The sequence below is a fragment of the Topomyia yanbarensis genome, chromosome 2 (assembly GCF_030247195.1).
Source record: "Topomyia yanbarensis strain Yona2022 chromosome 2, ASM3024719v1, whole genome shotgun sequence".
NCBI classification, from domain to species: Eukaryota; Metazoa; Arthropoda; class Insecta; order Diptera; family Culicidae; genus Topomyia; species Topomyia yanbarensis.
Genome location: NC_080671.1, coordinates 142,463,911 through 142,478,184, shown reverse-complemented (window position 1 = coordinate 142,478,184; position 14,274 = coordinate 142,463,911). Strand labels below are relative to the sequence as shown.

The 14,274-nt window shown below is 42.0% G+C and overlaps 2 protein-coding genes across 4 annotated transcripts in view; one reads left to right on the top strand and one right to left on the bottom strand.

The window, feature by feature from the left end:
- Positions 1 to 14,274, bottom strand: part of LOC131681588 (inositol-pentakisphosphate 2-kinase) — a 348,483-nt gene that overhangs the window by 79,784 nt on the left and 254,425 nt on the right. The window lies entirely within an intron of this gene.
- Positions 7,845 to 8,682, top strand: LOC131681591 (uncharacterized). The gene is made up of 4 exons (XM_058962478.1): positions 7,845 to 7,914; positions 7,974 to 8,138; positions 8,207 to 8,362; positions 8,430 to 8,682. The coding sequence occupies exons 1-4, from the start codon at positions 7,858 to 7,860 to the stop codon at positions 8,595 to 8,597; spliced, it is 546 nt and encodes a 181-aa protein (XP_058818461.1). The 5' UTR covers positions 7,845 to 7,857; the 3' UTR covers positions 8,598 to 8,682.

Here is a 14,274-nt window from a genome sequence, read left to right as displayed (position 1 = left end):
TTGGATATTGATATATAAATTAGAATATGTTTATAGAAAAATATACCAGTTTTTCTATGTTACCAATAACACACAAAAAACTACATCTTGTCTTCGGCAGCATATCCCTCCATGCGCCCCTCGTCTGCCGCGCTGCAAACCGCACGCATAGGACATACTCGGTCTATACACTCGCCGAATACTCACCAGAAGCACACGGTAAAATAAAACAACCTCCAGAATAAGTTCTTTTAACTTACTTTTGAGTTGTGCGTCGCTTTCGCACTTATTAGTGTTGTCAAAAACAAAACGAGAGATTCGACTCAGTCGAGGTCTTCCATGGAGGAAGGTACTTTTGAGTTGTTTGGGATATACTCAAAATTAGGTAAATTCAACTTAAATTTGAGTATAAAAAACCTATCAATGAGTTGTAATTTTTGCCGCGGATAAATGGAAACTACCTTCAACCTAATTTTACCTTCCTCCACGATACCCCGAGATTGAGTCAAAAGAACTCAATTTTAGGTAGTTTTTCGTTTGCGTGTGCACTCCCGAGAATGGATAAAAATCGCAGCAGAATAAAAGAGATGGGAATAAAAAACATTCAAACTCTGAATATTTCGGTTTCGCAGTGTGCACTGAGAAACAAAAACATACAGAGCCCGCTCATGCCTCACTCCCGTCGCTCACACTCCGCCACGATTCCCATGCACACCCAACAATACACTCCCAGCAAGCACTCAACGAGGGAACAGACCGAAAACGTCCAATGTACAAATTTCATAGCAGAAAAAACGAGACAGGCAGAAAAAACATGCCGTCGGCGTCGATGAAGCTCTTCATGTAGTCAGGGGTGTAATGCACCTCAGAGCAAATAAAGAGAAAATAAAAAACGCTCATTGCACTTTTCATGCGAACCACCGCTCTTCTCTTTTACAATAAACCTCTTCACTCCAATGTGTGTTGCTCCCATACGTGTATTCTACTCCATGGCTGCACACCTCAAAGAGTAGAAATAAAGAGGCTCTTTAGTGTGAATCTTGGTCCCACGCGCACAGAAGCAGAGAAGGCAACCAAAAACATTTTGAAAACGTTCTTCCGATCAAACTTTATCTGAATTGTAGTCTGATTCGCCTTCCTACCTGCTTGCCAGTGAGGGGAGACTCAAAAAAGTGGCTCTTCAAGGTGACTCTTTGAACGAAATTGTGCAGCTCTTGGTGCACAGATCTTTCTCTTTTTCTTTTTCAAGTTTCTCTATGTGCGGTCGTTCTGCGCATCGCAGAGTTTTTATGCTGCTCTATTTTTCATCAGTGTATTTCGCTCTTTGTGGGACATTGTGTGAGCAAATAACAAACCTGCATGTAGTGTGCATACGCACTTTACAGCGGGTTTGTCCGTTTCACTTTCGCAATAGCTTGGTTCTCCTCACACTCTCGTTCGCAGCAACAGCGTTCGTAGAGCAGTGCTGAGCGGCGGGCGCGGAGATGTATTCGTTCGCCCCGCTTGTTTTCGCTCCTGACGATGATTCTGCTGGGAAGGAAAACCTCCGAGAAGCGATTTTTTCTCCAAGCATCTTCTTTGTGAACACAAAATTGGATAGCTATTTGAACGATAAAAATACACTATGCACATTGAATTGAATCGTCCTTCATGTGGGCAATTGCTTATTCACTTCTATCGAACTTTTTCTTCTCAATTAAAATATTACTACTCTCCTTCATAAAACAAATCAAAATAATCAACAACACTCGATACTGCCAAATTATTATTCTTATCCGATCTACCAACACACCATTCAAATTATTGATATGTATGCAATAGGAACAGGGCGGACTTTCACACTGTTTTCTTGTGACTTCAAGCTGCAGTACTTGATTCATGTGAACCTTCGACTCATGACCAACAAGTACTCGTTGGATACGTACCTGAGGGTATAATACCTGTGGAGAACAGTTTCTGTGCTTGTGGTGCTGGCTATCAGTTATCACCGAAGACTACATATTATGAAGTCTGATATCTCTTTCCTTCCCCCATACTAACGATAAGCGACAGAGATTATAGCACCTCTGTTGTATGAAGGTAGGAAACTTCATGTAAAAGTGTATATGTGTGTGTGTGCATCACTATGGGAAGTACCACCTTCACCCGGGACATTGGGTGATCTTCCTCGGGCCCGAAGGGAATCGAATAGTTGAAATCTGGCAGAACAGTACTCGGCGCATGCCCAGACAACATCTTCGATTTCGTGATAACCGCTGCCACAAGCGCAGATACCGCTATCCACGAGCCCAATACGCCGGAGATGTGCGTCCAGCGTGTAGTGATTGGACATGAGCCGAGACATCACGCGAATGAAATCCCGACCCACATCCATCCCTCTGAACCAAGGTTTCGTCGATACCTTAGGGATTATCGAATGTAGCCACCTTCCCAGTTCACCATTGCTCCATGAAGTTTGCCAACTTTCGAGGGTTCTCTGATGAGTGATACTGAAAAATTCGCTGAAGCTAATTGGTCTTTCATATATGTCACCTTGTAAAGCGCCCGCCTTAGCTAAAGAGTCCGCTTCTTCATTACCTGGAATGGAGCAATGCGAGGGAACCCAAACTAAGGTAATCTTGTACGATCTTACAGACAAAGCACGCAGGCGCTCCCAGATTTTCCCCAGAAAATATGGAATGTGCTTTCTAGGTTTCATTGAACGGAGAGCCTCGATTGAGCTGAGGCTATCCGAGACAATAAAGTAATGATCGGTGGGCAAAGTATCAATGATCCCAAGGGTATACTGAATAGCAGCAAGTTCTGCGACGTAAACTGAAGCAGGATCATTGAGTTTGAATGAGGCGGTGAGGTTTTGATTGAATATACCGAAGCCAGTGGAGCCGTCGAGGCTTGATCCGTCGGTGTAAAACATCTTGTTGCAGTCGACTTCTCGAAATTTACTATGAAAGATGCTTGGGATCACTTGCGGACGTATGTGATCCGGGATTCCACGAATCTCGTCTTTCATGGATGTGTCGAAGAATACAGTTGAATCAGAAGCATGAAAGAGATTGACACGGTTGGGATAGTATGAGGAAGGATTGATATTTTGTGCCATGTAATCGAAGTACAAGGACATAAATCGGGTTTGAGAATTGAGCTCGGCAAGCCTTTCGAAATTTGCAATTACTAACGGGTTTAAGATATCGCATCGGATGAGCAATCGATATGAGAGTTCCCAAAATCGATTTTTCAGCGGAAGGACGCCCGCCAGCACTTCTAAACTCATCGTATGTGTCGAGTGCATGCAACCCAAAGCAATACGCAAACAACAATATTGGATTCGCTCTAGTTTGATGAAATGTATGTTCGCAGCGGAGCGGAAACAGAAACTCCCGTACTCCATCACCGACAATATTGTTGTTTGGTACAGCCTGATCAGGTCTCCTGGGTGGGCACCCCACCATGTTCCGGTTATTGTACGGAGAAAGTTGATCCTTTGCTGGCACTTCTGTTTCAGATACCTAATGTGACATCCCCACGTTCCTTTAGAGTCGAACCAGACCCCGAGATATTTGAAAGTTGAAACCTGAGCAATAGTTTGACCCATTAATTGAAGCTGTAGTTGCGCTGGTTCACGCTTCCTTGAAAATACGACTAGCTCAGTTTTCTCCGTGGAGAACTCGATACCTAGCTGGAGGGCCCAAGCAGACAAATTGTCCAAGGTATCTTGCAATGGTCCTTGCAGATCGACGGCTTTGGGACCTGTAATAGAGACCACACCGTCATCTGCAAGCTGCCTTAGCGTGCCGGAATTGACAAGACATTCGTCAACGTCATTCACGTAAAAGTTATAGAGAAGGGGGCTTAGACATGAGCCCTGGGGAAGACCCATGTAGCTAATTCGTGATGTCGATAAATCACCATGCGAAAAATGCATATGTTTTTCAGACAGCAAGTTTAGCAAAAAGTTGTTTAGAGTCGGTGAAAGACCATGCTGGTGCAGCTTCTCAGAAAGAATTTTGATAGAAACTGAATCAAAAGCCCCTAGGAAAACTGATGCCATCTGCTCTTTGCTAGCATAAGCCATTTGAATTTCTGTTGAGAGCAACGCAAGACAATCGTTCGTCCCTTTGCCTTTGCGGAAACCAAATTGTGTATCTGACAGTAAGCCATTTGCTTCAACCCAATTATCGAGGCGAAACAAGATCATTTTCTCGAACAACTTTCGGATACAGGACAGCATTGCAATCGGTCGATACGAGTTGTGGTCGGAGGCTGGTTTTCCTGGTTTTTGAATGGCGATGACCTTCACTTGCCTCCAGTCATGAGGGACAATATTACCCTCAAGAAACTTATTAAATAAATTCAACAAGCGTCTCTTGGCAGAGTCTGGCAGATTCTTTAACAAGTTAAATTTGATTCTGTCTGGCCCTGGGGCTTTATTGTTACATGATAAGAGAGCAAGTGAGAACTCCACCATCGAAAACGGCGTTTCGTTCGCGTTATTGTGAGGGGACGCGGCGCGGTAGATCTTCTGTGCCGGGGCGGAATCCGGACAAACCTTCTTGGCAAAATCGAATATCCAACGGTTTGAATATTCCACGCTCTCATTGGTACTGTTTCGGTTTCGTAAGCGCCGGGCCGTACTCCAAAGAGTGCTCATCGATGTTTCTCTCGTTAGTCCGTCGACGAACCGGCGCCAGTAGCTACGTTTTTTGGCTTTTATCAAACTCTTCATGCGCGTTTCCGCCATCGCGTACTGTCGGTAGCTAGCTGGCAGCCCGTCGTCCCGGAAGGTCTTATACGCAGCGGCCTTCTCCGCGTATACGTCTGAGCACTCTTTGTCCCACCATGGATTGGGAGGACGCCCGCGTGAATTCGCGTCTGGTACGCGTTTAGTCTGAGCTTGAATCGCGGTATCGAGAATCAAGCCAGCCAGGAACCCGTACTCTTCCTCCGGAGGAAGCTCTTGTGTCGATTCTACTTTTTCGGATATCGCGGACGCGTAGCTCTTCCAATCAATATTTCGTGTGAGGTCATACGAAACATTGATTGTATTCGGTGGCCCTGAACCGTTAGCAATATTAATTACGATTGGCAGATGGTCGCTGCCGTGGGGATCAGAGACTACCTTCCACATGCAATCTAACCGCAGCGATGTCGAGCAGAGGGACAGGTCTAAGGCGCTCGGACGCGCTGGAGGGGCAGGAATCCGTGTCATTTCACCCGTATTCAAAATGGTCATATTGAAGTTGTCGCAAAGCTCATGGAGTAGGGTAGATCGATTATCGTCATGAAGGCAACCCCATGCCGTGCCGTGGGAGTTGAAGTCACCTAAAACTAGCCTCGGTGCGGGGAGGAGTTCCGCAATATCGCAAAGCCGTCGGTGGCTAACTGAGGCTCTAGGGGCGATGTAGGTGGAAGCAATGCAAAGGTCTTTGCCTTTAATTCTGGTTTGGCAAGCAACAACTTCAATGCCTGGTGTCGAGGGGAGGTCGATCCGATTGAAAGAATAGCACTTTTTGATCCCCAAAAGTACTCCTCCGTAAGAGTCTTCTCGATCCAAGCGAATAATATTAAAATCGTGAAAGTGTAGGGTTATTTCTGAAGTGAGCCATGTCTCGCATAGAGCAAATGCATCGCATTTCAAATTATTTAGTAAGATTTTAAACGAATCGATTTTCGGGATAATACTTCTGCAATTCCACTGTAGAACAGTGATTAAATCCTTGACCTCGTTCGATGAATTAGCCATCGAAGGATACAATCGCTGAAAGGAGGAGCCATTTCGCAGTGAACTGCATCAAGAATGTTTTTACTGCGGGAAGAAAGCTTATCAAGATACTTTTAAGGGGGTCAGAAATGTTCAACGCTGTAAGAATACGGTCCACAATGTCAGAGAAATTTATTAAGCCAACACTGTTTTCTTTCTCTGGCTGAGATATGGGAACACTTGGGGTTTTTGATGTTCCTGGAAGTGCTGGGAACTCCTTTTCTGAGCTCAGGTTACTGAGACCGGGAGCGACTTGCTTCGATTTTACAACAGTACTTCCTTGAGTAGTTATTTTAGGGGGACCATGAAGAGACACCTTCTGGCCTTTACGACGAAGCTTGGAAGAGGAAATGTTCTTCCTTTTTCTACTACTTCTAGGCACAGCAGAAGATGTTCCCTCCTGGGGTTCATCACAGTCGCCTTCGTCAGTAGACAAGTTGGTATAGATGTTCGTAGAGACAGGTGGCGTAGCTATCTTAAGCATTTCTGCAAAAGATCGCTTAGAGCGTCCCTGAAGGGAACGCTTAAGATTTTCCTCGCGCTGTTTGTACGCGGGACATGAAGGGAGATCATGTGGGTTTCCCCCACAGTAGAGACACTTTTCGACATCTCTACCACAGGAATCATCCGCATGATTCCCACCGCATTTCCCACAGCGGGCTTTATTGCTACAATGGGAGGCTGTGCGTCCCAATTGTTTGCAATTAGTACAGTTCATGACCCGCGGCACAAAGAGGCGAACAGGTAGACGAACCTTGTCAAAGAGGAGGTAATTGGGCAGGGCAGAGCCGGCGAAGGTCACCCGATAAGAGTCTGAGTTGACGTATGTTTTCTTCCCGTCAGCTGCGACTGATGCTGAATGCAAACGTTTGCATTCCAGTATCTTCACTGGCTTAAGCATGGGGTCTTTGAAACAGCCAGTCCCATATTTTAGCAGGTCCTCGCAATTCAGACTCGAATCGGAAACGACCCCACTGACTTCAACCCTGCTCGCTGGAATATACACCCTGTACTCCCTCGTAAAGGGCTCGTAGCCAGCAATATCGTTTGCCTGAGCTGAACTGTTAACCACCACCCGAAGCTTATCAGGGCGAATTTTCGATATTTCTGTCACGGCCCGGTCTGTCAGAACGCGAGAAATCTGCAACAGATTCAAACACTTTTTTTCTTTGGTCCGAAAGAAGATCACAAATGGCCCGGTGGCCGAGCTCGGAAATACTTTGAGCCGGGGAGCCGATTTTGTTTCGACGTCCATCTCACCTTGAGACGAACCGCCGTCAGGGGAAGTCATTTTTGCACGGGCCTATTGCCCAGTGCACGTTATTAAGACAACCAAGAAGGGGAAACGAAAACTAATACTTAGCTTGTGTAGGTAACGGTATCCAGACGGCTTACTAGAAGAACACTGCTTCACTTCACTGACCGGCTAACGGTACAGAAACAGAAACACAAAAGAAGGGAAAAAATACTGAAACCTCAACTAGGCGTAGAGTGTGCAAATAACCTTGAACGCGGATTAACACTATTTGTCGCTATAGAGTAAACGGACCGATGACAAAAGACTTCTATCTCGACTGAGTGCTCGATAACGAATGATTTCTAAACCTATGTGCGGGGTCGGGACTCGAACCCAGGTGCGCTGCGTACAAGGCAATCGATTTACCAATACGCTACGCCCACCCCCTAATTATAAAATTATGAAAGTGGAATAGTGAAATAAACAAATTTAATACAAAAATAGACACTATTCACTTCCAAAAAACTTATCTGTTTTGACTAAATTCAATTTTATGTTTTATATTAATCTTCTTCCAAAATAAGATAAATAATGATTTGAAACAATCTCAATTCCCGAACGAAATATACATGTTTTAAATTAATCTTAGAAATTTAACGCTACCTCTATGCATTGAAATTATTCATGTACCAGCCTGCTGGCTGACACGTTATTCCATGCAGTAATACGAACAGCGACAATCCGCAATCAGTTCAAAGGGAACATTTCCGATTAATGTTTCCGTAATCATGCATCAAAACCGACGTACCATTTGAAATAAAAATTCGAACAGCAGGCACTAGCTACAATTGCAGCAGATGCAGTTGAACTGTTTGGATTAATCATGAGGATGAAACTCGTTGTGTTGTTGCTAGTAATTATCAACTACCAAAAAGGAGAGGTAAAATTTAAAGAATTGCAAGATTACAAATATCTAGTAATGTTGTGCATGATCCCCAGACGTTGTTCACCGTTACCATCAATGGAGAGTTAAAAAGCTGCGACAATAATGTGGATATGATTGGTTGGGATACGAGCACTCTGGAAGTTCTACAGTTGGACAAAGAGAATACTACCTTAAACGGAAAATTAATATTGCTCAAAGATTACAACAATCCCTTGAGTGTAAATAACATTCTGTTTTACTACCCGTTGCAGAATTACACATTATACAATTTTAATTATGTATCTAGGTAAAGATATCCGCAACACGGTTGGTCAGTGGACACTGGGTTCCATCATTCGCACGATGGTTTCCTAACTTCTGTAGCTTGATCCAAGCCCCGAATGAAATGTGGTCTCCAGTAGTGAAATATATGAAGCAGCAATCCTGTCCCTTCAAAGCAGGGGTAAGTTTTGTGAGAGTAGCATAACATAAAAAATTTTTATTTTTCTTATTTCATTATTCCAACGCAGCATACAGAAACATTTGATAACGTGAACCTTGGAAATTGGGTACGAAACAAGACGATTCCCACACCATATTTGACAGAATGGAAAGCGTTTATAGATGTTGTAACCGAACGAGACGGGGGCTACGTGAAAGAATGTTCGATGCTGGAGTTCCTGCTAGAAGACGTTTGATTGTTCGGAGTAGCAAAAAACTTCATCCTTCGGACATCTGTTTTTTATTATTATGGAATACAATGTCCTTATTTTTACTGATACAATGAACTAAACTACCAAGCAAAATAAATTCAATGATTACCAAAGAAAACAAGGAACCAAAAACCCAGGTGGAATATTCCAAAATTAGTAAATAGAACAAAAATCGCATTCGTTTAAGGAATTTCGACACTCACCACGATGACGGCGGTGACTGCGTTATCCAATCTGCAAGAAACGGCTTGATTTTTTGCTACTACTGTTGGAACCATTCGGTCGTTCGGTGGGTTGCAACTTTCCAACAAAGTCATACCAAAGTTACGACTAACCGCATGCACCCGAGAGATTAAATTGCGTCAATGCCCTGCCCGACTAGTCGTCGGCGATTGAGTGCACCCGAGCCAAAGTCGTCTGCGTCTGGGCAATTTTATTTGGCGAGTAAGTCTTTTTTTTGTGTTTACTCTGAATGACTGCAATCAGGGGGCTGTTTTTGATAACGTAATGAGTTTGTTATTCCGGATGATTGCGAATGCAAAGCGATAAAAATATTGCCAGCAATGTGTTCCTCTTGGGAAGTGTGTGCTGGAGAGGTCTACAGAGACCCAGTAATTACCAAATTACCATTACCAAAGTTAGTGGAATTTATTCAGGGATGTTCTTATCTTGAATATATAAGGAATGTTTAACAATCTTCCTTTTATCGTTCTGAAATACATTACATCTAAAAAAATTTATTTCCAGATATATGTATTAGGGTGGTAGATATTTTTACGATGTTGGAATGCTGTGCATCGCTGGTGAAACCATTCAAGGTATCATAAAGAACATTCGTCCATCCCGAGCGACTTAGCTGTACAAATGCTAACGGTCTATTCAAAGATAAGTGGGATACTTTCGCCAGCCGTTCTACTAAGTTAAAATGATTTGAAAGCTAAGCACATAACTAATTGAAAGTGTCGGTATAAGTGTATTTCTAATTTAGGGTACATTAGGATGGCGGAGCTGATGTTTTAAAGAGTATTCGATGAAATGTTTACAAACGTGTTTCATACTTATTTGTACATGGAAATCTGTTCTTGGTGGAAATGAGAATGCTATACACCGGAGAAATTTAGAGAAAAAATCTAACAAAAGGTGCATAACATTCCACTGACACAAACTGGATGAGCAGGTCTTCGATAAAAGAAAGCTTATTCGTGAACTTGGAAGACCAGTACAAGTATCGTCACGATGCAGCTTGTTGTTTCCTCACATAAGAAGTTTTGCTGATTTGACAAGGCATTTAAAAATCGTTAGGAATTACGTCTCTTGCAGATTTTCAGGTTTATTATTTCTTTCTTTCTTTATGCTTCTTTCTATATTAGAGTAGGGAAAACAAGCCTTGAGATGAGAAAACGCACTCTTTCTCAAATGGGCGTAAAACCTCCTCATCTTTTCGTACCAACATCAACAACAACATTATCTAATATTGATTTATTAATTTATTATACATATCTTCGGCTGACTGCCGTTCAGACGTTAAAAAATAAAACCTTAATGCTATACATTGATTATACCTAACTTAAAACTCTTTTCAGCCACATTAAAATCAAAAACACCAATTGTTTCGTTAAACTTCACACAACACATGTCGATTGGGTTACTCTGTCCATATGCAGTTCTATGCTGGGGGATCCAAAGAAGAGGTGGGTTCCGGAATCGGCGCTGCGGAGCATAAAAGTTTACTTTCTGGAGTAGATCAGGGCAATCTATGTTTCCAGTGATAACGTCAAATACTCCCGTAAAACCCGTCGCTGCACAGAGGAGTAACTAGAACAAATTCCTGGCCAATAACCAAAATATTTTTTTTGGTTTTCTATTTCGTTATATTTTTGTTACATACCTAAAAGCCTGCTGAATAACGTGGCAAAATTAGGAGTATGTCAAAAATTGTTAAAGATTTTTTGCATGGATGTAAAATGGTGATATTTTAATGGTTTTTTCAATCATTTTAATTATATATCCAGCAATATTGCTTTCTAGCACTGATGACTGTATTAAGTAAGACAATATTATTGCAAACGTAGTTGAACACAACCATTTGTATAACTTCAGCCTAAAACTAACTGAAAGTATTAGTGTTGCTGTACATTGCACTAACTTTGAAACATTCGTTTTTTAAACATTTTATTCCAAACTTGTATGATAAAAAAGTTACATTATACGGCGAGATTCGGCAAGGTTGCTGAAGCAGTATTACAAAACCCGATTCCAGCTATCCGAAAAACATAAGAACTCTTCCGATCTTGTCCGATCCACAAATTCCAAGCGATTTGAAAATATTAAAATTTTTGGTAATTTGAGATACACCGAAATGCTGTAGGGCCAAATACTATGTTTTTCAAAATGTATCTCTATGAAAATATGCTCAAGCGTCCTTTTTCTTCCCCCTTTTCCACTGATCAACAGTTTGTGCAACTGGAAAAACGAATGTATTCACAAAGATCACCTCGAAATTACTAGTATTCGAAAGGATATAGAAAATTGACCTCTGCACTGGTAGGTGGATAGATGCCAAATTATTCCAAAAACTTGTTATTGTCTATTTTTTGTTCATATTAAGGCATAATAAAAGCAATAGCAACAACAAATAATTTTGGCCAGGATTTGACCCCAGTTACTCCTCTGTGCGCTGTTCAAGAGTCTGCATATTCAACAGCTTGCATCGGTCGGAGTATGGAGGCAAACGTACTGGGTCGCGCCATTGCAGGTTTCCAAGAGCAAATCTAAGTCGATGTCAGCTTGAAGAACTACATTGTCTAGAGGAGATTTTATTTTTCGGAAAATCTTCAGGTCGTCGGCATATAACAGCTTTTCAGACTGGATTCGCTCGCAGAGGTCGTTTATGAATAAGATGAAAATAAGAGGCTCAAGATGACTGGCTTGCGGGACCCCAGACGGTAATTCGAAAACAGTCGAGGTAATGTTTGCAAATTTCACATAAGCTGATCTATTGTCTAGGTAGGACTTCAGCCAATTAGTTAGCCAGAAGGGAAAGCCAAGCTTTTCCAGCTTATCGATGGCAATATTATGCGGAGCTTTATCGAAAGCTTTTGAAAAGTCAAAATATACCGCGTCTACTTGGTGTCGTTCTTCCACAGCAGGGAACAAGACACTGCACTGGTGTAAACCAATAGGTTTGAAAGAGTCTAGCGTTTCTTGACAAAGCCATGCTGGAAATCAGAAATGACAGGTTTAGCGGCAGCATACATTTTTTCATATACAAGCTTCTCCAAAGCTTTCGCTACGCAGCAATTATAATTATAATAACAATAAGCGTTACGAACTATATATTAAAGTACGGGTCATTTCAAAGGACGTGTAACATTGGTTGAAAATTTTACACATGCTTGTCATCGGTTCGTTAAACCCATAATTTGTTCTAGCAATGGGTGTAATGAGAAAAGAGTAGGTCCGGAGCGTCCTTCGTCTAATGTTTATGTTGAGTAGGCTAAGGAGGCTGGGACAGTCTACATTGTCCAAATTATTGGATCTCTCCAAGGCAACTGACGCAGAGCGAAGCGAACGAATTTACGTTGTAGGTACTACCTCAATGCGCTTCACACCATTGTGGTAAAAAGACGACCAAACGACTGCCCAATACTCCAGTAACGAGCGAGCATGGGCGACATACAACGCCTTCAAGCAATGGATGTTTTGAATGATTTAGTCATCCGGAATATAAAGCCGAGCTGTTTGGATGCCTTGGACACGATGTATGATATGTGATCACAGAAGGACAGTTTACTATCTAGCATGACCCCGAGATCTTTGATGCAGGTCTCCCGTTTCAAGTTGGATCCTAGCAGTGAATAATGATATATCATAGGGTTGCATTTACGAGTGAAGATGGTAGTAGAGCACTTTGATGCGTTCAGCACCGTTTTGTTCGAATAACACCAATTGGCGAAGATATCGTGCTGCTGTTGCAGAAACTGGGCATCATTCAGATTACAAATTCTTAGGTATAATTTAAAATCATCGGCGTAGAAAAGCTTTAAGCATTTCAAAGAGATATTGACGTCATTGATGTAAATTAGAAATAGGAGAGGTCCAAGGTGCCTTCCTTGTGGTACACCAGAGGTAACGGTAATTGTTTCAGAGATACTATCTCCTATTTTCACTGACATTTCGCGACCAACAGGATACGAATTTAGCCAGTCGAGGAACATTCCGTGGAAACCGAGACGCTTGAGTTTCGCTATTGCGATTTCGTGATTAATTATCAAATGCAGCGGACAGATCAGTATGAATTGCATCCGTTTGATGTACTTTCTTCACATCTTGGATGATGTAGGAAGTACAGCAAACTAGATTGGTGTTTGTTGAACCCGTGTTGATCAGCGGATATGTAGTGTGAGCAGCAGCGCGACATGAAATCCACTATTATCAACTCGAACAGCTTAGACGATGCACATAAAGCTGCAATGCCGGGATTGTTCGAGATGATGCGCTTGTCTCCTTTTTTGTGCACCGGGAAAAGAAACGACTTTTTCCAGATTTCTGGGAATGTTCCTGTAGATAGCGGGCGGTTGAATATAGCTGCCAATGGAAACGCGACGTTAGTTGCACAATTTTTCAAAACTATCGATGGAATGCCATCAGGGCCGGCATTGGATGAGCTTTTTAAGAGTGAGCACGCTTCTAGAACCACCGCATTAGAGACGAGTGATGGAAATCCAACGGATGGAAAGCACGGAATATTATTTGCCGCGTTTAAGATGGAATTACTGTCAAGGTCTTCATTGCTGAATACACTACTAAAGAGATCTTCATACAATGCTCACAGATAACGAAATACACCGATGGAATATTGAGCTGAATTAACACATCATTCGGAGATTTTTCAAACAATTTTTATAAAATTTCGAAGTATGTCGAAGACTTTTATTATAGAATCACGAAAACTTGTTTTGAGAAAATCTTTCCAAAGCGACGTGGAAAATCAAAGCCATCGATATAGAGCACCAACGGAACACTACAGACTTCTCAATCTATAATATTATTCGTAGTCGTGTGTTTGAAGGCGACTGACGGAGAATTTTTTCAGGAAACTTCATGAAATCAATTGACTCTATAAGCTTAAATGCGTCAAACGGAGGATTTTTGCGGGAGTATATACAAAAAATTCGACCGAAACTCGTTCATATTTGACTGTCACTCATTTTATTTAAATTCCGGCCGACCATCTTCAACTGTATATTCGTTAAATAGGTTGACGCTAGGTGTTTGATGGCGACTGATGGAGCATCTGATCGGGTGATTGTATATGCAGACCAGTATACTGAGGAGATCATTTTTAGAAGTGGTGAACTGGTTGATTAAATGTTGCTTACGGTGTATATTATTAGATTTTAATTATCAACTAGTCATACATCGAGTAAAGATAAGCGACCAGATTTTTTCTTTATTATCCCTTGACTGATCTTTTAACTTCCTATATCTTTCGTTATTTCTATCTCTCCATTCGTATTCTTCAAGTTTTCACTTTTCGACGGACTTTAAGCCCGCTTATAAATACATACTCGTGAAAAAGACCCAGCAAACGAAATAAATGTCGAACAAAATTCAGACGCATTGCACTCGATCGGACCATATCTGATCTTCTTTTGAAAGA

Bases quoted from the DNA above. Each gene is read 5' to 3' on its own strand.
- LOC131681591 (XM_058962478.1), top strand. From the start codon at position 7,858: ATGAGGATGAAACTCGTTGTGTTGTTGCTAGTAATTATCAACTACCAA. The intron at 8,139-8,206 runs GTAAATAACATT...TTATGTATCTAG, and splicing joins ATTACAACAATCCCTTGAGT to GTAAAGATATCCGCAACACG. The intron at 8,363-8,429 runs GTAAGTTTTGTG...ATTCCAACGCAG, and splicing joins CCTGTCCCTTCAAAGCAGGG to CATACAGAAACATTTGATAA.